This window comes from Medicago truncatula, chromosome 5, assembly GCF_003473485.1.
Source record: "Medicago truncatula cultivar Jemalong A17 chromosome 5, MtrunA17r5.0-ANR, whole genome shotgun sequence".
NCBI lineage: Eukaryota > Viridiplantae > Streptophyta > Magnoliopsida > Fabales > Fabaceae > Medicago > Medicago truncatula.
The window spans coordinates 2316130-2342532 of record NC_053046.1 but is presented as its reverse complement, the minus strand read 5'-3'; the positions used below and the strand labels follow the sequence as shown (position 1 = coordinate 2342532).

The 26403-nt window shown below is 32.9% G+C and overlaps 2 protein-coding genes across 3 annotated transcripts; one reads left to right on the top strand and one right to left on the bottom strand.

Moving 5' to 3' along the window:
• Positions 1-169: 169 nt before the first annotated feature.
• On the top strand, positions 170-2527 carry LOC11426913 (uncharacterized). The gene is made up of 2 exons (XM_003610970.3): positions 170-304; positions 1223-2527. Exons 1-2 carry the CDS (start codon positions 249-251, stop codon positions 2433-2435), a joined length of 1269 nt encoding a protein of 422 aa, XP_003611018.1. The 5' UTR covers positions 170-248; the 3' UTR covers positions 2436-2527.
• Positions 2528-16651: 14124 nt separating this feature from the next.
• LOC11437198 (protein SPA1-RELATED 2) lies at positions 16652-26242 on the bottom strand. 2 transcript variants are annotated; one of them, XM_003610967.4, is made up of 8 exons: positions 26128-26242; positions 24547-25996; positions 23819-23976; positions 22337-23174; positions 21144-21290; positions 19262-19579; positions 18580-18639; positions 16652-17536 (listed from the first exon to the last, which is right to left on the bottom strand). In XM_003610967.4, the coding sequence occupies exons 2-8, from the start codon at positions 25936-25938 to the stop codon at positions 17345-17347; spliced, it is 3105 nt and encodes a 1034-aa protein (XP_003611015.2). In that variant the 5' UTR covers positions 25939-25996; positions 26128-26242; the 3' UTR covers positions 16652-17344. The 2 variants fall into 2 exon arrangements, with proteins under 2 accessions (XP_003611015.2, XP_024638912.1); XM_024783144.2 differs by having other exon boundaries at positions 24547-25945; positions 26128-26217.
• Between the last annotated feature and the right edge of the window lie 161 nt (positions 26243-26403).

Sequence of the window (26403 nt, the reverse complement as noted above, 5' to 3'; positions counted from 1 at the left end):
TTTCTTCAATTAATAATAAATAACAAACATAAATTAACTCTCTCTTAAAGGATAAAATTGTAAAATCAATAGTGATTACTAACAACTTTAATGCAAATATCCATTTTCTAAATTCATGTGATTTTAATAAAAAGGTTTTATAGTAAATGGGATTGAAACCAAACGCAAACAACAAAACAAAAAAATAAAATAAACAATAAAACAACACAAAAGAGGTCATTGCCCTAAGTCTTCAAAAGAAAGCAACGATGAACGACATAGCGAGTACCGAGGTTAAGGTTTGGGACGCCAGCGATCATGGAAGGTATCACCTAGTTATCACTCTTCTTCAATGTTGTTGTTTATCTCTCTTGTATATTTTATCTTAATATATATCATGATGATTCTCAATTTTTGTCGACAATTATTAGTATTATTAATCCAATTAGGGAACAAAACAAAAATACTAACAATTTCCTTCTTTGCTTTATCTGATCATGTACATGAAATCCCTTTTCAGTCGTTAACCTATACCATTTTCTTCAATTTAGTCTCTATGGTATATGATATTTGTCAACTGAGTCCATGATATGATCATAATAGTATAGCGGTTGCGAACCGCTCCGCAATTCGTGGTAGTGGTGTGGAATCAGTTAGCGCGGCCGCCTTCAGCTGCTATAGCGGCATAGCGGGGCGGGACAGATAGCTGTCGCTTCAGCAGCTATTTGATTTTAGTTGAAATTTTTTAACTTGTCCCTTTTTTAATACACTTTGTATGGTTTCCAAATTTCTAAATTGATTTTTAGGGCATTTTGGGGTTTTAAAACCAAATTAGTTTTTTTTTTTTTCTCCTCAGTTTTCTCTTGTTTTATGGTTTCTCTTATTTTATGATTTATTTTATTTGTTCCTCTATCTTTTGTTTTTTGGTGTTTTGATTTATGAATGTCTCATGAGATTTGAGTTTTATAATTTTATATTAAATATAAGTTTTTTTGTTGAGAAATATATAAGTTTGTTTATACTTTATAGCATTTTTCATCTAATTTGTTCAAAAAATAATCAAATATCGGTGACCACTATATGCTATCATGCTATCCTATTCTGGGGTCGTACACCGCCATCCGAGATTGACTACTATGGATAAGAAAATATGATGATTTGATGGTTTTTATTAGAAAAAGAACTCTTACTTTTATAATTGACGGTTTAACTAATATATTTGCTCTGATTATACTATATGCAGTTGTCAATTATGTGATTCAGATTCTAACTCACGTCATCAAGTCAAGAAGAACAAGAACCAAAACTCAAATAGTACTAAGAGTTGTAAAATGATTTCAAAGTTGCTTCTACTTGAAGACTTGAGGTTTCATATCTTTACTTTTGTTCCTCTTAATTGCCTGCTTAACTCTGCAAGGTATGTAAACAAACTGTGGGCTGCTACTATTGGCAGCTCCCATTTTGCTGAAGCATACGAACGCCATGCACATTCTAAACTTGGTCTTTATGTTGAAAATTGCATGGAACCGGACAATTCTTATTTCTTGGAATTTAAAGATTATGTGAACGACCAATTTGAAAGGACTGATTTAGGAATACCTTCAATAATGGGAGATATAATCGATACTTGTAATGGTATATTGCTGTTCTGCAATATTTATGAACAAATTTTTGTCATGAATCCTATCCTCAAGTGTTGGCTTAGGATTCCTGATTTTCCCATATCTCGACAACCTATGATATTTAGTATGCAATGTACTATAGCACGGGTTCCTGGCACTTCCGAATTCAAGCTTTTCCTTGTAGATTTTGTTGAGGGTTCGGATGCTTTCTGGTATGTTTTTTATGTGCTAAGAATTGGAAAAGATTATACATGGAATGAGATAGTTAGAAAAGAAGCTCCCTTTCGACAACTTTTTTTATGCCGGCCACTCTATAGTGGAGACAATGATCTTTACTGGATAACAGAAAAGGAAGTGATTGTGATGAATGTTGACAAGGAAATTATTATGCGAGAATATCCACTTCCCAATGAGTTGAATATTCTGGCTAAAAATTGTTTAATGTTGGGTAATCGCCTCTCTTGCATTATGTCTAATGATTTTAATAGAACATTTCAAATCTACATTTTGAATTTTGATTCAGGAAAATTGTCTCTTTATCATGAGATGGGACCATTTGATTATGTGGCTACTTGTGGTCATGAGGTTTATATCCATCTTGTGAGATTTTGCTTGTGGATCAACAATCAAATTATCTTTCGTGTACCTCAGTGTCAAAATCAAATAGGAAATACATCTCCAGACATTAAAAACATTCATTTTGGTTACAATGTGAATACCAGGCAATTGACAAAGATTGGAGACATTGATGTGGGCCATTTTGAAGTATGTCTTCACACTAACAGTTTAATTTCATTGCCACGTACTCCGACATTGTTACGTTTCTTTGTATAATAATGATGTAATAGAATTATTTATATTTCCCTTAGCTAAATAACAATTATTTATGTTACTATTGTGATTCGGAAACACTTTGATGCATGTTTTTTAAGGTTTTATGGGTTTTAATCTTTAGCCAATACAATTTGGATTTGTGACCAATCGAAAGAGAGAGAATCAAAGTTATCATAAAAGTTGCATCAAAGAGTTGTACAAATATCATACTCTTTTGATAATTAGGTTTTTGTGGGTTTGAAGATGATGATGATGTTCATCCTTTTTCTGGTATAATTTAAAAAAAAAAAAATAGGATTATCATAAGTGGCATGACAATTCAACATTTTTTGAATATAAAATGAAGAAAAAAAATTATTTGTGTATGTTTTGCAATAAAGGACTAGAGAGGGAAAAAAAATAAAGATGAATGACCAAAATATTACGTATAAATAAGATAAAAGACCTCTAAATAATTTTGCCTATATTATATTAATATTATGTATTAATGAAGTGAAAATCTTTTTCCTATGTTCTTTGTTGCTATACGTGTGTGAATGTTTTTGAGGTGTGTGTTTATTATGTCTTACCTATATCATTTTCCACACACGAGTAATGTATTTATATCATAACGATCTTGCTAAAAAGAGTTTTCAGGATACTTTTTAAAGATTGCAAATTAAGAAATTAATTTAAAAAATAAATCAAATACTTCAATTTTCAATATGTTAAATATACAGATTTTCATAAAAATTTATCAATTAACATTTTTAAAAGAGTGTCTAGGAGGCACTATTTAACATTTATCATATCATATTATAAGTAATGTTCATATAGTAAAATACCGCTCTTCTTTAAACTTAGTGTGTGCAATTCCGCTCTTACCATCTTCCTTTTACATAGAACTCCATACAAAATAGAATTAATCAAAACTAGTACTAACATTCTCATCGAGTTCTTCTTGAAAAAAACAAAGCATTCTCATCGAGTTCAAATTAAATCTCCTACATTGTAGGTTATAATGTGTTCTAGCTATAAAATATGAGAGCATCAATCTAGTATTACCGTACATTCGCAAATTGAAGTGAACATTTTAACACTACCGAGCTTAGTGACACAGACGTGATAAAAAATATATCCAAAGAAATAAACTAGTTTACACCAATGAAAAGATGGTGATCTCATGCACTCACTGCAAGAATTCTTTTCAAAAGTTATCAATTTGAAACTTCAAAGGAAACAAAAACTGAAATATCTAAAAAGGAAATACAAGGAAAATGAACTTCAGGGTTGAGATTAAACACTACTCTTCTGGATCATTAGTGTCTCTCTTTCTCTTGGCTGTGAATCCCAACTGAAGTTTAGTTGAAACATCATCATCTTCTGGTAATCCCAGTTGAAGATCAGATGAAACAATAGCATCTTCAGGATCATTGTATGTAGGATCCTTTAAAACACTCAAATCAGCTTGTGAGGAGCTCCCAGTTTGGGTTTCAGAAGGAACATTCTTAGGCTCTAGAACACCAAAATCAACTGTTTCTGAGGTGCTCACAGCTTGGGTTTTAGGACACACATTCTTAGGCTCTAGAACACCTAAATTAGCTGCTTGTGAGGAGCTCCCAGCCTCGGTTTTAGGCCATTGGACAAGCAAAGCATTACCCCACATGTGTTTCTGAACTTCATCTAGCCTTGTTTTTGCAAAATCTGCACCATGCGTCACTGCAAAAATTCATTATGTTAACAGTAGTAACTAAGCACTCCACTTTAGTTCAAAAATCTCTATAGTCCTAAAATCACACACATGATTGTATACTAGAGTTAAGGTTAAGAGCATTTATCAAAATATGGAAACACTTGGTAAATCAAGTACCATGCTTTATGCCTCTCAAAAATTCTTAGCAATTAGATAATCAAGTAGCATCTGCTCAGTTATCATTACTTTTCTTGTTTTGAAAAATTCATTTATGTCAACACTAATTAATTGCACTACTCTATAGTCCTAAAATCTCACAATCATTGTATAATAGAGGTAAGGTTAAGAACATATAGCACAATGAGGAAAAATTTGGTAAATTATGCAAACATATACCACAAAATGCACTACAATACGTACCATAAACCTTCACGTTCCTGAATTGATCAGCTTTAAGAAGTTTGATAAACTTATATCCATCTTGTTCTGCCAAGCTAATATCAACTGCGATCGGATCATAATAACCCTTACCACTATTCTTCAAGAAATGCTCGGCTTCCCCTATATCAGTGCATGGCGCAACTGAAACAATATATATGCACAAGAATAGAAAAAAGATTAATCAAGACTCAAACATTATAAATATCACAAGGATATGCATGATAATAAGAAGATTAATTTACTTACACGAATGACAATTTCCAAGACACAGATCACGCAGATTATCGAGAACTTCTTGGTCAGCATAAACTCCCATAACAGTCTTACCACTCTTCTTGACTTTTCCGGTTGGCTTGAATTCAAGCAAGGTTTCCAAGTTGGCCATTATGCGCTGAAAAATTCATAGCTTAGATAATTAAGTAACAGCTACTCAGTTATCATTACTTTTTTGAAAAATTCATGTTAAACACTAATTAAGCACACTCCTATATGTTCCTGAAATCACACAATATTCACTGTATAATGAAAAGTAAGCTTAAGATCATACAACGTAATGAGGAAAAACACACAATCAAGCACTCTTCTAATAGTCTTAAAATTACACAACCAACTTATTTACATATATCTTTTGATATGGTATACAGATGCTTAGAAATCTCATCATCTAATTTGCATTTTCATGTTCAATGGACAAATTGGATATTAAACATGATTGTATTACAGCAGGCTTAATGAACAAATTATCATCAACCATTATCATACTCATTAAGAAAAAAGACCAAAATAAAGACATTGCCATAAAAACAAGATTTAAACAGATGCTTAGAAATCTCTTTATCTAATTTGCATTGTCATGTTCAGTGGACAAATTGAATATAAAAACAAAGATTGTAAAATAACTGGCTTAATGAACAAATTTTCATCACAACCATTATCATACTCATTTAGAAAAAAGACCAAAATAAAGACATTGCCATAAGAGAACATCTAATAGAATTCCAAATCAATGCTTATTGAATTCCATACTCAAGTGAGCAATGAAGTAAAAATAGTCAAGATTGTATTTCTTGCATGGCAATCAAAAACAAGAACATTCATATGACAGAAGAGGAAAAGAAGAATAGTTGAAGGTGAAGATGACATACCAGATCAGTGGTGAATCAAGAAAAATAGCACAATGTGGATTGGACGTTTCTATGACTTCTATGGAAATGGAACAGAATAACAGAAGACTAATTGAGAGTGCAAACTAATAAGAAAGTTTAACTCCTTTCACTTTATACTACTAAATTCTTAAAAACAAACCCGTGGGCCCACAAAATGAAGTAAATATTATTAATTTTGATCAATGCAAAACTTTTGTTAAGCATAACTGTTTCTGTTAATTGTAACTAACTTTGTCTAACTAACTAACAAATTCTAATCTCTACTATAATTAAGAGCTATAAATATCTGAAGGCAACCGGTTAACATTTTTTAACACCCAAGTGGATAAAACACGGTTGAGACAATGAGAAATCAAAATATTTTGATTAGATTAAAAATCCAAACACGTTTATTTAGCTTTATCCCACTTAACCCCTTTGTGAGCATGTAATAAAACAAGAAACTCTCAATTTCAGTCATTGAAGTATCACACAATCTCTAAATCGGTCCTCGTGAACTTAACTCAGTTGGTATGAACAATGATATATGTAAGGTTTGGGATTCAAACCCCGGCGACCACCAAAAAAACAATCCCTAAATCAAAATAATTTAAATAAAATATTTAGTCACTAGATTATATGAAATTTGTCACTTTAGTCTCTCTTGATTAAGATTTTTTGGACTAAGGTAACTGAATTTTATATACTTTTTGGGATTAAAATGACAAATTTTATGTACTCTAGAAATTACTTATTATTTGTGTATAATCAAGGGAGTATGAAGCAAATATACTCTTTAGATTAGGCGTTCCTTGGTGTCGGACATGTATCATGTCTGACACCGACACAACACATATAATTGTATTGAATATGTTTTTTTCTCAAATTATTATCAATGTCGACGTGTTCGTGTCTGAGTTTGTGCTTCATAACATCTGTCTTATGTATGATGTACATGATTTGTAATTTCATCATTTTCCAGTTATTGATTGTAAAGGGCATGATACTATAATTCATAGATTGAATTCTCCAAGAAAATTTATTCTTCATCTTTTATAGTCTTTCCTGCATACTGTTTTTGGCAGATCTAAGGTATGTTCTTCTTTTGACCAAAGCCCCCAACTCTCGGCTAGACTAGAGACTAACCTCTTTGATCTCAACGGGTGTGGGCAGGGATTGGTAGACAAAGATTTGCTGTCATAATCTCTCTTCAGAATGTATCACAACCAACATGTAATTAAGGGATTCAAGTACTTTATATAAGTAATTAAGGGACTCAAGGAATATTGCATGTTCAACATATTCCTCAGACCTTGGTAAAATTAGTCTTTAAATACTGTGTTTATAATAACATGGCTATACAAATAGGGTGACATTTATAGTACACAACATGATGACCCTTCTATCTCTTTCTCAACAATGCTACTTCTTCCTCGTATTCTCACTGCAAACAAATTATGCTTCACACATCACAATGTTTATTCTGATTTTCTTTTGAATCAACAAGTTAGTGGAATTTACCTATATTTTTAATCTTACAATAAACCAATAAATTTAATTTTGGTTTGTTTACTTTATGGTTTCTTGCATTGCTTTCATGATCTTAAAAGACTACTTCGGGTGCATCTACTTAAGAATTTTACATATAAATGAATATTTTCTATGGAAGTATAAATGTAAATGTAGAAATTACACTTCAACAAATTCTCTTATATCTTAATAATTTCACATTTTCAATATGAAATATTTAAATTTGTCTGGTCACGTCCCTTAAAAAACTTGTTACGCCTATCTCAGTTTTGAAATTAAATTTTCAATATCCATATTCTCTCCAATTTAGACACATATCCATGAATATTTATGTGAGAGAGGTTGAGATTTAGAGTGAGAGATGAAAAAAGTTTTTAGAAAATGTATATGGACAGGACAATTTTAATATTATGACTAAATTTTAAATAAATTTGTGTGTAACCATATATTTTTTAAGGCTTAAATATGCAATTTGTCCCTGTAATTTGAGCGCGTTTTGATTTTCGTCCTTGTAAAAAAAAAAATTTGAAAACATCCCTGTAAAAACCTTTTTGTTTTAAAAAGGTCCCTGGCCCCACTTCAGTTATGATTTGGCCACGTGGCATGCCACATAATTAAAAAAAATCAAAATTCTGAAAATTCTTTTTTTAAATTAAAAAATATGAAAATAAATTTAATTATCATAAAAAATAATTTGGAAAAAAATACTGTTAAAATTAAAAAATTTAACAAAAAAAGTGAAAATTAAATTTTTGAAAATTATATATTACATTTTTTTTTCGAAAAACTAATTTCCAGATTTAAAAAATAATTTCCAATTTTTTATTCATCTTTAAAAAAAATTGGAATTTTTTCATGATTTTTTTTAATTTAAAAAAAAATTCAGAATTAATTTTTATTTTATTTTAAATGACGTGGACTGTCACGTGGCAAAATTTGCACAGTCAACAACTGCCATGTGGCCAAAACCATCCCATGTCAGCAAAAAAGTGGGGTCAGGGACCTTTTTAAAACAACTTTTTTTTACAGGGATTTTTTAATTTTTTTTTTATAAGGACGAAAATCAAAACACGCCTAAATTACATGGACGAAATGCATATTTAAACAATTTTTTAATCGTTGTTGGAAAAAAAAATCCAAATATTTAAAAAATGAGTCATGCCGACAAGTATCATAAGGAGATTTGCTAAGAAACATAAAAGAAAAGTTTTGTGTTCAAAAGAGGATAATCGAACTTTTAAAAAGTTGACTATACAATCTTCAATAAAATACTACTAGTATTAGGTGGCATTTAATTTGGGAAAGGCTAGTTTTTTCCCACCATAGGAAAGCTTTTTCTGACCATTGGATCTAATAAAGAACACATCTTTATCATGAACTCTCAGTATCAAATCTCCCTCACTTTTTCTCCCCACCTCCTCCCAACAACAAACTTCCTTCCACACCATCGGTGGCACCTACTCTTCCACCACCACCACCCCGTTCCCCAATAAATGGATCAACCCAATAAATATCTCATTCATCCTTGTTTCTCAGTAAAGGTTGAAGCTTTTTCAAGAACAGAGTGGTATCCATGATGAATGAGCAGCCATTGATGGAGGTGAGGGAAGATTTCATGATCTCACCAACTGGTCACAGTGAAGCAACTCTTAGAATGGCTCATTTTCTAAAACCCATTTCAAATTCCATTTATGAACCATGACCTTTTGGTTTTAACCCATCATCATTGTCTTATGTGTTTGATCCAAATGAGTGGCCTTTGAAATTCCATTTCAATGGATGGCGTCACCCACAAGAGAAATGGATTTATTGGGTTGATCCATTTATTGGGGAAGGGGGTGGTGGTGGTGGAAGAGTAGGTGCCACCGATGGTGTGGAAGGAAGTTTGTTGTTGGGAGGAGGTGGAGAGAAAAAGTGAGGGAGATTTGATACTGAGAGTTCATGATAAAGATGTGTTCTTTATTAGATCCAATGGTCAGAAAAAGCTTTCCCATGGTGGGAAAAAACTAGCCTTTCCCAAATTAAATGCCACCCTAATATTATATTATGTTTCTTAACAAAAGTCCTTAACATGCAAGTGGTCACAAAATCTAAATTATCTAAACATACTCGCATAAATAAAAGAAAAGAGGTAAAAAGAGATGAATCTTATTAAAATAACTAAATGATGTATTTTTTTTTTATAGGTGTGATCAAAATTTATGGTTATGACCAACCAAAAATTATTCCCTTATTTGTTAGCATTTTAAAAAATAATAGATTCTAGATTACCTTTTCGAGCCCACGGGAAGGGACTAAATTGGAGAGAATGATACTTCAAGTATTGATTGAGAACTTTTCAAAAAGAAAAAAACGATTAAGTTTGCCGGAAGAACTAGTTTTTTTTTTTTTTTTGTGCAGCTTTGTCTTAAGTATTATTTGAAGCTTGATATATATACTTTTAAACAATACATAATATATTATATTAGCAAATTTTATGGTATATCCAAAAATTTGAGTGTATTGGTACACCCAATCAACAAATTAATAGTTAAATGTGTTATTTTTTGAAGAGAAAAATTGTTTTCCATCACCTATAATTATACTAATTAAATCTTATTAACCAAAAACGTCGACGAAATAAAATTTAATTTTTCTGAATTTTTAGTACTCGTAATAGAGAATTTTGATTATTTTTTACAATAAAATGTAAAAAAAATTAGTATGATTTTTATAAACAATGAAATGACGTTTTTTTCTTACAAAATGACATTTTCTAAAATATAAATATCAACAAATAGCTCTTTATTCCATAAAAAATAATAATTAATTTAAAGATTTTTGAAGTAGGAGTACCGGTACACCTTAATTTGCGGGTGTACCGTAGAACTATTATATTTTCACTCATAATTTATCCGTACATTGCATGAGTACACGAAGCACACATCCATGTTTCTTAGACAATTATGGCAAGTTGATTTATTTAAAATTAAAATAACTAAACATGATTAATTATCCTCAATTTGCATAAAATAGTATAGTCTTCAAGTATAAGCACCCTTGCATCGCAGTGCTTTGCACAACAAGAATGTTATCTCAAATTTACTTTTTATAAAAAGGTCAAATTCATTACATTAGTTCTTACAGTTTTGATGTATCAGGTTTGGGCTTCTAAAACTGATTAAAATAAATGATTACAAATTTTACTTGATAATGTATATATCATGGGGAAAAGCAAATCTAAACTGGAATGAATTTTCTTTTACTGAAGTATGTAAAGCATTCTAAAGTCTAAACCTAAACCATGTATATGTTTCTGAAAATTCAAAAGCTAACCTCATGTCATGACTGTCCCACTCCTAGAATCCTATCTACAATATGATAGATCTAACTAATAGAGTAAACGTAGACGACCAGGTAGTAATCATAAATGCAGATTTTGATACTCAAATTCTAACCTTTTCAATTATCATAATCAGCAAAATGAATAAGGGTCATAAAATAATCGAATAGGAATGAATGTATACCATAAATCATGTCACATCTAGTTGCCTTTAAAGGAGGAAATATGTCAATTAATAACCTACCACCCGATCAACGGAGTCTAAGAAAGAACAAAAACTTTTGTATCACCCTTATTTGTTAAACTAATAACTGTAGATAAGTTTGAGTGCAAATGAATTTGTGACTTGAGTGCTGGAGACTGGAGAGGCAGTCATGTGACACTGCAATACAAAAGTAAAAGAAAATGACAATATATAATCTCAAATTTTAAAAACAACCAAGAATAAAACCACTGGTTTTCAAACAACTAAACTTTTTTATTTATTTAGTGTTTGAATGGGTAAAGTGAATAGAAATTATTTATGTATTATAAAAGATGTCCAGAACTTCTTAAAATTCTCATATCGAGGACACAAGATTCAAACATTAGGGCAGAATAGTAAAATGCATGGTAGTTCAATCAATGAGCTCAGACTCTTTCTTGGGTTAATTTTATTATCATATCTTGCAAAGGGGATTTGTTTTCGTCTACTCTTCTTCTTTTTGAACATTTCTTATGCAGATAACTTTATCAATATGCAAGGAAAATAACCATTAAATTTTTAGGAACTAAAATATAATGCTTTTCATATTACCGTACAAACGATGCAAAGAACTACAATATTATGCGAAGAACTTTATCAGTGAAGCATCGTCTGCATAAAAAGTAATATGCAAAAAACTATCAAATTATTGCAACACCTAAACAATCCTGTCTAGTATTACTAAGGCTTCGGGGTGCCAATCCATTTTTGGTTGGCTTATTTCATTTATTACAGACTAATGTGGATGAACAATGATGGAAAAGTTCACGAGGTCGAGGTAGTTTCCATGAAAGCAGCGAGTATGGTACCAAACCAATTTTGATAGTACCCTAACAATAGCAGAAAATTAGAACTGGTTTACAAGAAGGAAGCTTTTTAATTTAAAAAAGAAAAAAGAAAGAGTGTATTCTATCATGTTCTACTTTATTTGTCAATCACAATAGGATACACATACAATACTACTTATTTTTCCTATCCCTTTCGTTTTAATTCTTTCTATCAATCTAAACACATTCTAAAATTAGTCTTAGTAATTAGCATTAGAGCCAAAACATGCATATTTAGTCCCTTAAACTAAATAAGAATTTAAAGTTTGATAAATTAGCCCCTCAAATTTGTGAAACAACAATTTGGTCCCTTAAACAAAACAATATCAATCAATTTCGGAGCAAAAAGCATAGATATTGGTACCTTTAGAGTGTGTTTGGATGGAAAATGTTTTGAGGGAATGTAATGTTTTGAGAGAATTCAACTACTTTGAGGTGAATTCAAACAATAGAATTCACCTTTAAAGTAGTTGAATTCCCTCAAAATATTACATTCCCTCAAAACATTCCCCCATCCAAACACACTCTTAACTTTCTTGTCGATCCAGGATTCTACTAGCATACCGGCACCAACTCCAGCGGCAATACAAGCACCACAGAACAACAAAGTGTGTGATAATGGATATCTGGGAAGGAAATAGTGGTCTGGTATGTTCCTAACTTTCTTGGGGAGTCGTTTTGCAATAGTTGGTTTGACATTAGGGTTTTGCTGCATCTCACCGCCAACGGCTTTCCAATCCACTCCTTTGAATGGATCTCCTCCATCTTTACTTCCCATTACACCTTCAATTTCATTCCAACATTATCAATTAACAACGTTTTCATCAATTCACAGATTAATTATAGATTAAATTTTAAGTGGACTACAAAAAAAAATAGACTTGATGATGGGGAACTAGGTTAAGGGTTTATCCAAGGTTTCAAAAACAGGACCGGTACCGGGATTGCGGCCGTTACAAAACGGTATCAGCAGCCACCGTGATCGTTTTTGGACCTTTTCACGCCGAGAACAAAAATCACCGGAGAAAAGGAATCGAATCTCATATTAAAAAAAAGCACAAGAATACAAGGTCTGGGTTCAAATCACCACAAAAAAAAAAAAATCTTTTATTTATTAAGTTCAATGTAATTTTAAATTGACACTCTTAATTTGAGTATTTAGGTAACAAATACTAGATGAAACTTTAGAGAGAAAAAATTGGGACTTTGATGTTAGAACTTTGATTGTATATGTTGTTGTGATTGTGATTTTGTTGGTGAATTACCACCATGACTCATCAACAAATTCTTCATATGACTACCAAAAATAGAACCACCAAGAAGTTCTAGATTATTTGATTATGTCTTTGGAGAAAGTGGAAATAACAATGATGAAGATGATAGTGGAAAGGGGGTTTGAATTGTGACCCTTTTAAAAATTATTCCTCAAACTTAAATAAGTTTATATACTCAAGAAAGTTTTGGTAAGAGTTAAACAAATAAAAATATTTGTTAATTAAAAATAAAAGGATCGGAGAATTCCATATTGTATATTTAAATTTTAAAATAAAGTTAAATAAAAGGACTAGAGAATTCTGGAATATATGACTGAAATAAATAAAGTAATAAAAGGACCAGAAAAAAATATAAATATTCATATCGAAAGACATTGAATATAAATTATGAAAAATATTCACGTGAGAGAGAGAGATTGAATTCTTTTGTATTGTAACATTGAGAGCTTGATATATAATATTGTTCTTGATATATCTCATTGTAACATTCTTTTGTATATAACATTGTTCTGGATAGACATCCGTTACGACTCTCCCAGGAGAGATTGTTATTCAAGCAGTGATAGACTCTCTCCCTGGATTCCCTTCCTCATCTTCTTCTTCTTCTTCTTCTGAGGTACATGTTAGTGTCGTATAGTCCTTTCATGCTGCTGCTGCTATGGAGATGGAACTTGTTGAATTGCTCGTCGATATGAAGAATTTTATCAATGCTTTTTTTCTTAGTCAAAAGTTAGTCATTACTAGTAAATGGATACTATTTTAGGACCTTACCTTTACAAAAGTTATTTTTATGTACATTTGCTAATCACATGTTTGGTTCCACTTTAATACCTAGTAAAATAGAATTTTAAAAATTATTAGCAAATTGATTGTGACTTGTTTAGTTACTCACAACTAAATTGATTTTGTTTTTAGAATTTATTCTTAGAGCCATAATTTATAACTTTTACCTCTAGCATTGATTTTATTTTTTTGTTTTGAATATATCAATCAACTCTCTTTCACATGAATATATATAAACATAAACCATTTTACCTTAAACTCACTTTTGGCTCAATTCAATTTTATAAAATCAATTCATTGTTTCTACCCAAAAAAAAAATCAATTCATTGAAAATTAACTTTTTCGCGTAAAAACCAAAAGCACACTAAGTGTACCAAAAACGACATATGAATTCTATTTGGTCACTTTGGTCCCTGAACCAAAATTTAATATCCCCAAATTGAATATCAAATTCCTAAATCATCTCCAATCCAAAATCTTCTATGATTCACCATTTTTTTCGATGGAAAAAAATGAAGAATACTGGGTTTGAAAGGTAATGGTGGTGTAACTAATTAGGACAAATAGTATATGCTTATTATGAATTAGATTTTCAATTATTATTATTTTTGAAGAAGGGGATATTCAATTATTAAAATTAAAAACGACAATTGTATGATATTGAGAGGAAGAACACAAACACAGTAGAATATGGTGCTTTTGTAAAAAAAAAAAAAAAAGTAGAATATGGTGCTGGTAGACAAGTCTCGTTTAGGAAAGAAGATGATTTTTACGAAAGGGAAATATTAAATGCCCACATTAAGATTTTGATGAATAATTATTGACCTTTAGATTAAGAGAAATGAACGTTTAAGATTTGGTGTCAATGAATCTGTTGACACCTGGTGTCAATGGATCCTATATATATATATATATATATATAGACATATCTAGTGAGAATGAGTTTGTTATGTAAGAATGTGAGAATGTTTTATCAGTCATTAGATTAAAAAGTAAAGGTTGAGATTAAAAGTGAGCATGTTAACCAAATCTCACTCAATTCTTTTTACGTTTTTCATTCTATTAGTTAGCTTTTCTTCTTCCTGAGATTTTTCTTCTTCCTTCTGGAGGGAGATACTGTTTCTTCTTCCCCCCTCAACAACTATGTTCTTCTCCGGCGACCCCAACCTTCACCGGCGCAAAGTCCGCCGTATCCACCTTCCACCAGTGATTCGAGGTGCCACCACCACTTTCCTACACCCATACTGTCGGCAACCCTCTTCTCCGGCGACCCCAACCTTCACCGGCGCAAAGTCCGCCGTCTCCACCTTTCTACCACTGATTTGAGGTGCCGCCGCCACCTTCCTACACCCATTCACGGTCAATTATGTTTGTTTGTTTGGATCTATATAAACACAATTTCTTTGGAAAAAAAATGGAAATTGGAAATCATGTTGGAGACAACCCCTTTTATGATCCCTTACTGGTTTAGCGTTGGATTGAAATCATAAAAATTGGGATTTTCGTCTGTTTTCAGATTTCATTTGTTTAGAGATGAATACTTCCTGTGTTATTGATGCAATTGGTTGATGTTTCCTCTTCTTTTGCTGGTTTGCTGGAAATTTAAAAAAATAAAAAATCAATATGACCTAAATTAATTAAAGAAGAATACATGGTGAAGATGAAGGAAAGAGAACATAATCAAAGATTGGATTCCAAAGAGTGAGAAGGTGAAAAGAAATTACCAGTCACGATGAAGAAGAAAGAGAAATGGATTTTGGAAATATAATAGACTATGGAGAGACACATGAGCATTTGAATGTTATTATTTAATCTCAACCATCTATTTTTAATCTAATGGCTGATAAAACATTCTCATATTCTCACATAACAAACTCATTCTCACTAGATATGTTCTATATATATATATATATAACTGATTGTAAACATAAATCATTTTATCTTAAAGTCACTTTTAGCTCAAATCAATTTTTTAGAATCAATTTATTGAAAAATAATTTTTTCGCATAAAAGCCAAACTTGTACCAAAAGCGACATACGGATTGTATTTACGATATGGTGAGTTTGTTAAGTGTTCGTCCTAACAAATGTGTGATAATCTAGTCCATTCGTTTTTATTTAACCGTCTTTCTAGAATAGTAGCGTGAAATTTAAGGAAGGAGATCTTTGAAGTTTTTTTATATTATACACTCATTTTAATCCAACAATAAATTCCTAATATGTAATACGAGGAGGTAATTTGTTGATACCGAGAATGATAGAAGAAGCTTCAAAACCCCTTTTGTTTTGATTCCAAATATTTCTTCTCTAACAAACAATTGATATTCTCTCTCTAACAAACTCCATTTTTGCACAATTTATCTCTTTCATAGCAAACAAATTTTGTTCATCAAAATTGTTCTTCCAATTTGCACTTAAATTGTTTAACAATGTTATTTATAGAATTTCTACATCCATTATTATATGTAACAAATTAAAGTTTGTTTGAAATAACAAAAATTGTTAAAAAAAAAAACTTTGAATTACCCAAATAGATAGGAGTATGATAGATCATTATCATAGGTAACAAAAATTTGTTTTAAAAAAAAATAACAAACTCAAATTTTCCAAATAAAATTAGTTAGTTATTCTGAAAAAGAATTTGACTAATTAAGAAAGGTATAATTGACAAATTATAACTTATAACAACACTTTCTTTCAAAAAAAACTTATAACAACACTTAATAAGACGGACGAAGTACTATTTGCTTCACTATGCCAACAAAGCAACCTAGGTCGGCTCATCAAGTTAAGTGCTAGAACATGAACTATGCTCGGAAAAGAAAAGAAAAAAGGCAATTTAGAATCATTGATTGGCAATGCAGTTATAGAGAATGACACAAAAAGTTCAATAACACAGCAAAATTTGTCTTAAATGGCAAAACAATGACGAGATGTCAACAAAATAGATTAAATCAAAACAATACATAGTTTATGCTATAAAGAAAAACTGTGCTTGATTTACATGCATTTGAATAGCAACCTAAAACCAATAACATCCAGGTATGTTACAGTTATATGTAGTTATATACAACCATTGAGTGCAGAGTGCGCCCCTAGAGACAAAAAAAAAAAAAAAGGAAAAAAAATAGAGAGAGGCGTTACAACTGAAACTAAATGCTTCTCTTTTTATGGTGGCGAAGCTATTTTAACATTTTACAATTACAAACAATCATTTTTTTCCTACAAAACTGCAATTGCTAGTCCTTTATGAATAAAAAAAAAATGAAAAGGACCACAGTACAATTTCCATAGGCTAAGCCAAGCACTTTGCAGACATTTGAGCATATGTCGCTCCAACTACGAAGTCTCAATCTTTTCCATATTTGATACCAGGAAAAATTATGTATAACAAGCCTTTGTTAAATATGACATAATGACAGTGTGGAATTCTGGTTTAAAGTCTGACCTTGCTTATGCTCATTGCGATGAATCCAACTTCAAGAAGGCCAGGATTTAGATTGCAAATCTATTTCTCCATTCAAGTATTGTGGAGATTGTACCTTCCTGTGTCAAATTTTAAACCAAAACTTGAGATGTATAAAGGGTTTCTTACAATCCCCAGCAAGTTGAATGGCCCGAGCGACTGGGGCAAAAATGTAGGAGAGCCATCGTCAAGGGAAAACTTTCCTTAAACCATCTGTAACACTTTTATACATCCACTTGAATTGGCAGCAAGAAGCGTGTTTGATTTCCCTCTCCAGCACACACTTGAAACAAACTGACCATGGTCATCATCAGTCTCTTTACCAGAGATGGGATCAATAGATCCAAACTTGTGTGAAGTAATTGGCATGGGAAGCGACTTATAGTAGGTGTAAACCTGCGAGAAAATATAAATGCAATTCCAATGAATATGACCATGGTTGTCAAACTCGGGATTCCATCAAAGATCGTTTGGGTATTGAAAAAGTGTAAATCGCAGGATCGTAACACGGATCGTAAGATCCCACCAAATACACAAAATTATAGGAATAACAAAGAAAAATAACCTTAACATAATTTTTTTGTTGATTTAACCATATGAGTTGTTAACAAAATAAAAATCATACTTCTGAGACTTCTAAACAAAAATAACAGAATCTTTTTATTAATTTTATTAATTTGCACCACGGAATGATAATTGTAAAGATGGATTGATTACCTTTAAATGGGAGAAGGGAATATATTAAAAAAAATACCTTTTGTCGAAAACAAAAAAGAAACAAAAATAAAATAAAAGCAAGTCCCAAAAAAAGGATGAGAAATTCCCAAGTTGGGTGGGGAGTAATTTCTCACTTAAAACCCACCGAGTCCCAAAAAAAGTGTAAGTTCAATGTATCTGTCATGCGATAAAAACGGATCAAATTCCGTGTCAGTCGGGTCAAGATGTGAAAACCGGATCAAGAATGTTGAAACCAGCACGAGGGAAAGTGCCGCTTCCACGATTTTAAGATCTTCCTCTGCACGCTCACCGCTCCGGCATCCCTAACGATTTTCGTACCGTTCCGGCGCGGTGGAGAGAGAAAAACGCGTGAGATCTTAAGATCTCATGATCTAGATCTTGCTCTTAAACAACCTTGAATATGACTTCTACATAAAACTCAGGCCTTCATCTTGGTATAGTCCTTCTAAATAGGCTTTCAGTATAACTCCTTTCAAAATGAAAGTTTTCATTGAATATTGCAAACGTAAGATTGCAAGTCAAAGATATCGTCACAAAATTACCGCATGGTAGGATTTGCGAACTCATGTATTAGAGTTTGTCAATAGTTACAATTTTACATTAGTGCAATTAACTAAAACTGCTAATTGTAATAACATGCTCTAAATCCTTTTTAATTAGTAACATTAAACAGATAAACATTGCTGCAAAGTAATATATACCTCGTTTGATTCTGAACCGCATGCAATATATCCATCAGCAACAGACAAACCCACAAAATTCTGTCAAAGCGAGGTGGAGGATTTCAGTCAACCAATTTGATAGAACCATAAACAAACATTGGTCGGAATAATAACACAAAAAAGAAACAAAGGTCAAATTTCTGATCCAGATATAGAGCTAACTTGAATAAACTTTTCTACGAGTTCTCGTAAAAAAAGAAAAGGTTATTTTACATTTTAAAAAAAAGAAAGAAAAAATTGTTTGAAACTATCTTGCAATAACCATGGGTATTCTAACTAATAGGCGTGAGCATTCTAAGTAATAGCTTCTTTCATGAGTGGATTTCAACTTCTGCACCTCAATTTTTTTCAAAAGTTCTCTGGTTTATATTCTCCATAAACACCTATAAGCTATAAACTAAATACTTATTTCAATGAAAAGTTCCTATAGCTAGAATCTAATCCAATTCCAAACTGAACCAAAGTAGCTGTTCATCACAAACGAAGGAGTGCACATTTCATAAATTTGACTAGCCATTCAGATAAGGAAACAATCTGAAGCCCCATTTAACGCCCAAATAAGGAAAGTTCTCTAATGGAAGTTTAAAAGGCTCTGACAAACAAACCTTACAAGTTTCACAAACATAAATTTCATTCAGTGTTAGAAAATTTAAAATCATACCTTTTCATTAGTATGTCCAGACAGGGTTAGGCTGCGAGCACTGGTGGATGTACCAACCGAAGAGGTTTTATTGAGATCCCAGATCTTCAATGAATTATCAGTAGATGCAGAAACAAGTGTTTCAGAGTCTAAGAATTTGACATAGCTTACCGCTTTACGATGGCCAGCCAATACGCACCAGGGACTTCTTAGATTGCGAAGATCATAACAGTAAGTTGAGTAATTCGCAGATCCAAAGGCCAGCAAATGAGAGGAATGAGCAGAAAATTGAACACAGCAGACATTAGCAACATTCCGGATTGTGCCCAAAGAGTTTCTCTGTTAAAAATTTGCACTATATTAGCTCTTCAATGGTTATTGCTAAGAAACTATATTGTATGTTTGAGCTGAAGGGAAAATACACTGATGCAAATTTATGCTTCATGGCCATTAAATATCTGTCACTCTGCTGATGGAAAGACAAAGACTGAATTTTTCTCAGGCTTTGTTTCAATTGATGTAATAGGGTGAAATGAAATGAAATGGAATGGAGTGGTATGGAATGTGATTCCATTGTTTAGATTTTTTTTTAAAAATGAATGGAATGGAGTGGTATATGATGGGATCCATTCCATCCCATTTCCTCCTCTTCCCTAATTTTTCTTCCCCTCCAATTTGGAGTATATAGGATGGAATCCACTCTTTTAACTTGCTAATTACAAATTATCCATACTGTACAACAACCACTTTTATCTACTGCGTCATGAAATTATAGCTCTCGACCTTGCCTGTCCAACACTCGAACTTGCATGTTCTGTCCATGTTCTTTCTGTTTTTATACTCTTTTCTTCTTCCTAATAGCCCCTTTTATCAGGTCGCCAGCTTTTACGTCTTCTTTTTAATTGGTTTTCTTTTCTTTACAGGGAGGAATTTTCAAATCGTGTTTTTGATGCATATGAATGGTGGCTGTGTTGCACGGGTGCGGGTACGGGATACGGCATTTGTCAAAAAACAAAGGTACGGGTACGTTAGGATAAAAAAAAATTAAAATAACATAGCATGAGGAAATTATATTGCTCAACTGGCGGATTCAAACTTGTAGTTCCAGTAGGAAAAGGAACTTGTGCTGGATTTGCTTTTTCATTAGCAATTCTGTCAAGTTCTTTCATCTCAGCAAGATATTTATTCGTCACTTTAGGACAAATAGCTATCCCTTTTTCTTTTCTCGGAGCAAATGACATCTTATTCTAAAATAAGAACCCTTGTATGATATATTGCAATAGTTGCAGTTCCAGGTTGCATTATTTCCTTTTCCTTCACATTTAATTTTAAATGAAAAACCTCATTTTCTCAAGAAAAATAAACGGTTATGCCTACCCTGAGAGTACCACTGCCGTACCGTAACCGTACCAAGGTTTAAAAACAAAAAACAAAAAAAAATTGGTACATCATGGGTGCGTACAGTGCGAGTACCATACGCGTACCAGTACCCGCGGAGTACCCGGTACGGGTACGTTTTGCAAATTGGAGTACCGGTGTTTCAGAGAATGGTGGTTATCAAAACTTTTGAAGTTCATGTTGTGTTGTCAAATTTTCATCCACCACGGCGCTATGGCATGGCGGATTTTGTGCCCGCTGCCACAGGCACAACACCTATTATATCCACAACAGACAGCTGGGTCATGTTATTTTTTGGCTGGCCACCATATTCCACTTTTGATAGCAGTGGTATAATGTCATAAATACCAAGAAAAAAACTCAGTAGAAGCAACATACAACTACATTGTAACCCTAGTTTTTTGTGGGCTATTGGTTTTTGTCAGGTGAAATCTGCACATTGCATGCTTACATGCATGTGTGCCGGTGTGTGAGTGTGTGCATCAGTGCATGGGAGAGGGTTTACCTCACTAATGCTCCACAGCTTGACAGTACAATCATCACTTCCACTGGCAAATTTTGTAGGGCATACCGGAGAAAAGTCAACAGACCAAGCCCTCTTTTCATGTTCACTGTATTGAGAAAATTCTTGACCTGTACTAGCATCCCATAACTGAAAATGCATCGAAATATTCATACCATGAATAATTCTGGTAATCAGAGTATGACAATTAATTATATATAGTTATATTCGCAATTTTACAAATGATGATTGGTCAACATAGGGTACAATCATGTGAACTAATGCCCTTCTGAATTTAAGCAAACAAATGATGATCGCAACTCTATATTTTCATGCTAAATAATCATGCCACGCACAAGCTTGGCTGGCCTACAACAATGTAGGAAGCACATGTTTGGTTCAAGAAAGTAGATATATTCCATGTATGATATTGGTACAATAGCACAAAGTCACAGAATAAAATGACATTATTTGAGAACATCTTAGAAGAAAAAGAACAGGAATTTCAACCTAGACGGTTAATCTATTCTTTTGTTTTCAAAAAATAAATGCAAGTTTATAGAAGTCCCCATTTTTTACTGGTACATGATGATTAATGAGAATTTTGTAACTATAAAGTATATCGATGTCCACAAGCAAAATGCTTTTAACCCCCAAATTGTATCCAATGAATGAATTGTATCAAATGATATAACAAAATTATTCCCAGCATACTAAATTCATAAATAACTTCATTTATGCATAGTATAACAGATATGCATGTCCAGTACCAATACAAATGTTTCAGAGTACTATTTTACAAAAGTTAAGAAAGCAATCCACTCAAACAGACAGGAGAAAGTTACACACAGTGACATAAATAATATAATCCTATGTGTAACTTCTAAGAATCATAGAAGCCAATATCATAAGTCAATGTACTAACAACTTGCCACTAATCAAATGATGCAAAATTTGATGTTAGCATGCGAAGTTCTAAACAAGACCAGCCACTCTTGAGAAAATTACAACTATTCTCTCCATTTAGGGGCAGCGTTATAACCCAAATATTCAAGTAAAAGATGAGTAGACCCTCTAAAGTAAACCATTTTGTTTTGAATCAGATACATTAATTCCACATATATCACTGAGGGATACTGCAAAGAATGTCTTTCTCAATGATAAAACAATAATTCAGGTGGTGTCTGCAAGTATACCTTCACTACACCGTCGTAGTCTGTAGAAGCAAGATAGTTCTTAATATAGCTATTCCAGCAAACACAGCTAAGCTTTGATCTGTTTGACATCTCAACAGCAGGATAATGGATATCAACAGAGTCATTGCAAAGTGTATTGAAGTCAAAGATTTTTATTTTCTTAGATATCCCAGCAGAAGCAAAGTAATCTTCATCCCGGTCAAAGCTCAGAGAGCATATAACATTTGCAGGATTGTTAAAATCTGCATTTCTTAGTATACCCCGCACTTCAAGCTTGCTGTAACGTGCATACTTGCACAAACCATCAAAGAAGGTTCCTAAAGCATCTTTACTATTATGCTGCTCCTCGCCTTTTTGGGTCACAGACCAGTTCTCGCGAGTTCTTAGTATATCTTTATCTGGGTGATCTGTGGCATCTGTTTCGGAAATCTGAACTTTGGATCTCATGGAAAAGTAAGCACTTTCAAGATGGCCTATATTTTTCATCAATCTCAGTTCATTTGTATTGGAGATTGGGGACACTGTGGGCGGTCTTTCTACACTCAAAAATTCCTTTTGAAGAGGCGAAATCACTTTCTGACAAGAGTAATTGTTCTGCCAGCCAGATGAAACCAAGGATTTTCTTAAGCCATGCCTCCTCTCTGCCTCTCCTATATCTGATTCCAAGCACTCTAATTGTTCAACCAACTTGGAGGCATCACCCTGCTTCTGCTCTTTCGATGAGATGAGGAAATGCAATAACAATTCTGATTCTGCATCTTCTTGGTCTATACATGATGACAATTCCTCATTACACAACTCCTGTAATCCATTAATCACTTCAGATTGTAGGATTTCCCTGTGTTATGTGACAAAAGTTTTAACTTTAGGGAAACATATCAACAGAAGTTAAAGCTTTGGGAAATCATATCAATAAGGTATGACATTTGTGGTCCAAATTATAGAATTAACAGCATATAGTTCAAAAATATGCCAAAATATTTCAGAGACTGAAAGAGAAGAACATTTAAATAAAAAATTATCTGAATCATTAAATCAATCGCATGCATATTATTTAATAAAGCTCATTTCGGCAGTTAGTAATATCAAATAGAGAAGCAGAAATCTTAGAGAACAAAGATTTCATCTATATAATAGCAGCTTGCCAGAAGTACACATTTTAGTTAATAATTATGAAAAGGAAAAAAGAATCCATGTGTCTGCATAAATAAAACTTCAATAGTCTCCTTAAATGGAAATGTGGAGAGTTGCCCCACTTATAATTCAGGCCATATTGCTATCTAATGTGAGTCTCTCAACAATACCTATGACCACCAACATAAGGGTATGCCATGATTTAAATAGACATTGTTCCATGTTTACAATTTTATAAAAGAAACAAATGATAAATTTGTAGATCGGATGTTAATGACTAATTTTTACATATAGTTTTAATTGAATTAAATCACATGTTAATTACACTAGAAAATATTTCAATAGTACCCTGTTGTTGGACGTGATGATGGTTCAGGATGCAGCAGCCAGAGACAAAATCCAGCTTCCTTAGGATTTTCTGATAGGAAAGCTGGAGGAAGAATCCTATGATGAAGATCAGACATTGCTGCAATATGCGCCCTTTCAGAGTCAAAATGACCTAGTAACTGAGAAATGAAAATAAATAAATAAGCTTCTGACTTGATGTTTACTGTTCCAGTGAGAATGATTGAGAACAACATCAAATAATTTAATTCATTGAAAGGTTTGTCAAACCTTATTGCACATTAAGTTACTTCCATTTATACCAATTAGTTAATTTTATTGACTAGAAAGATCTATACTAAACACCCACATGGGTCTTCTAATCAACCTGAAACGAGGCAGTCACGTTACCAAGAAATGTACGTCATATCTGAATTGGAGTCTTACTGGGAGGATGTCAGAAAGCTAACACTCAGTATAGGGAAAAACCAAAGGGACAAAAATCAACCTCATAAATTTCCAAACAACGCTAATGTAAAAACACATTAGAAGACCTCAAAGCCATGTTGACCTCAAACATATATAGACAGAAGCAGGTCTTCAACTGTACTACACAAGCTCTATGTAAAAACACATACTATACAAGTTTTGTGTAAAAACATATCTCATTCTGTGTAAAAACATATTATCAGGTAACATAAGAAAACTGCATTTAAATAATGAACAAAGGTATCATGAACTGATCTACACACCTCAAAAAGGAGGACACCGAGGCAGTAGATGTTTGATGATGTTGTGCAACCTCCCTCAGGACTCGCATACCACTTATTTTCCCATCTTTCACATAAAGAATTACAAGTAGATGACAATTGACCTGAATTAGATACACGAGGGATGCTAGACATTCTCCCAAAATTATACACAGAAAATTGGTTATCTTCCTCATATCCATTACGATAATCTTGTGATCCAACTGAAGGAGTTTGAACTTCATGATGATTAGCAGTCTCAGGACACAAGTCACTCCCAGTAACCCTCCCACTCTCGTCAAATTTTTGTTTCTTGGACCCCATATCAACAGAAGATGTTACTTGCTCAGACACCCTTTTACCTGCCGTCTGTTTTTGAGTAGGTAACCCAATGTACATGACCTGATTCGATGGTAGAAATTTAATGTAAGATGGACAAAGGTTATGCAACGCAAATCCCCGAGAGTGCGAGTCATCCACCAAATCCACAATTTTCCTAAATATATTCAAACTTTCCACTTTGCCTGATTTGCGCTGGCCAGATTTTAACCATTCTCTCAATGTTACACCGTCACATTCAGTCATGCTAGATTTAGGCACTGCAGCATCACTGTGAATCGGAAACTTTGCAGTCTTGGAACCACGGTTCACTGATACATTACAGTTTGACTGAGCACCAGTACCAGTCTTTATTTGTTTCTGCTCTGTATCAATGCTCGTCTTCATCTGATTCTTATATGCGCCAACGCCAATCTTACCCCAATTCTGATTTGCATCACCGCCCGTCTTTGTCTGATTTTGCTCTCTAGGTTGGACATATACGCGATCCGAAGCTGGACCTTTACGTACAACACCCTTACTCTTCAACGTATTTTTAATAAAATACTCAGCAAACCCTGATTTGGATATCATCTTTGTCCGTATTCCTCGACGAACATCACCTGCGGGTCCTACTCCCTCTTTACTTTCCGCAGCCGCCAAATGTTCAACAACATTACTCTGACCATCACTATGCGATTTTCTAGCTAATAACTCCGGAAACGAGGTGGATCCAACATCCTCCCAAGCACTAGACGTAGCCGCAGGCCCACTATTAATCAACCCAATATCACTAATTGAATTCACATTCCCTGAATTATTTCCAATCTGATAAAGATTTTGCCAATGTTTATGTTGAACTTGTGTAGTAGAAGTACCAATATCAAAACTAAAACCATTGTAACTTTTCACTGTTAATTCTTCAACTGTTTCATATTGATGTTGTGATGTATCTGCTGCTTCAACTACATTTTTACCATCATATTGGGATTTTACGAGGACGTCGTCTTTGTTCTGACGCTGTGAATCCTCAACAGCCTCTAACTGAATTCTGTCATCAACTAATTCTTCATCCATGCCTTAACTTTAACAATTAAGTATTTTCCATATTTAGCTATCAATACAAAAATTAAAACTGTCCATGGATAAATCAAATAAATAAATTAAAACAAAAACAAGTTAGTTGAATTAACATTGATTATAATTAAGCAATAGAGATATGGAATTAGAGAAATAAATGGTGAGAATTGAAAGGAAAGGACTTACATGAACAAAAGTCGGTTTGGAAAGAAAAGGTTGGAGAAGCAACAACACGCGCTCTTACAACACAACACAATAGCGATTGGTAAAGGTGAAGTCATATGTGGCAATATACATACAATACTCATTTCAACCGGCTTTATTGTCGGGTTTGATCCGACCCGTCTATAATTCCTATCTCGCTCAACAAAATTATTTCTTTTTTAATTCTAGATCATCCCAATTCGATTCTTGGATAAAATAATTTTTTTGTCGATGCAAAAATATCAAATAAGACCAGGT

Excerpts from the sequence above, each read along its gene's own strand:
- LOC11426913 (XM_003610970.3), top strand. The coding sequence starts at position 249 with ATGAACGACATAGCGAGTACCGAGGTTAAGGTTTGGGACGCCAGCGAT. Across the intron at positions 305-1,222 it reads GACGCCAGCGATCATGGAAG|TTGTCAATTATGTGATTCAG; the intron begins GTATCACCTAGT and ends TACTATATGCAG.
- LOC11437198 (XM_003610967.4), bottom strand. The coding sequence starts at position 25,938 with ATGGATGAAGAATTAGTTGATGACAGAATTCAGTTAGAGGCTGTTGAG. Across the intron at positions 23,977-24,546 it reads TCGGTGTCCTCCTTTTTGAG|TTACTAGGTCATTTTGACTC; the intron begins GTGTGTAGATCA and ends TTCATTTCTCAG. Across the intron at positions 21,291-22,336 it reads ACTACGACGGTGTAGTGAAG|TTATGGGATGCTAGTACAGG; the intron begins GTATACTTGCAG and ends ATGCATTTTCAG.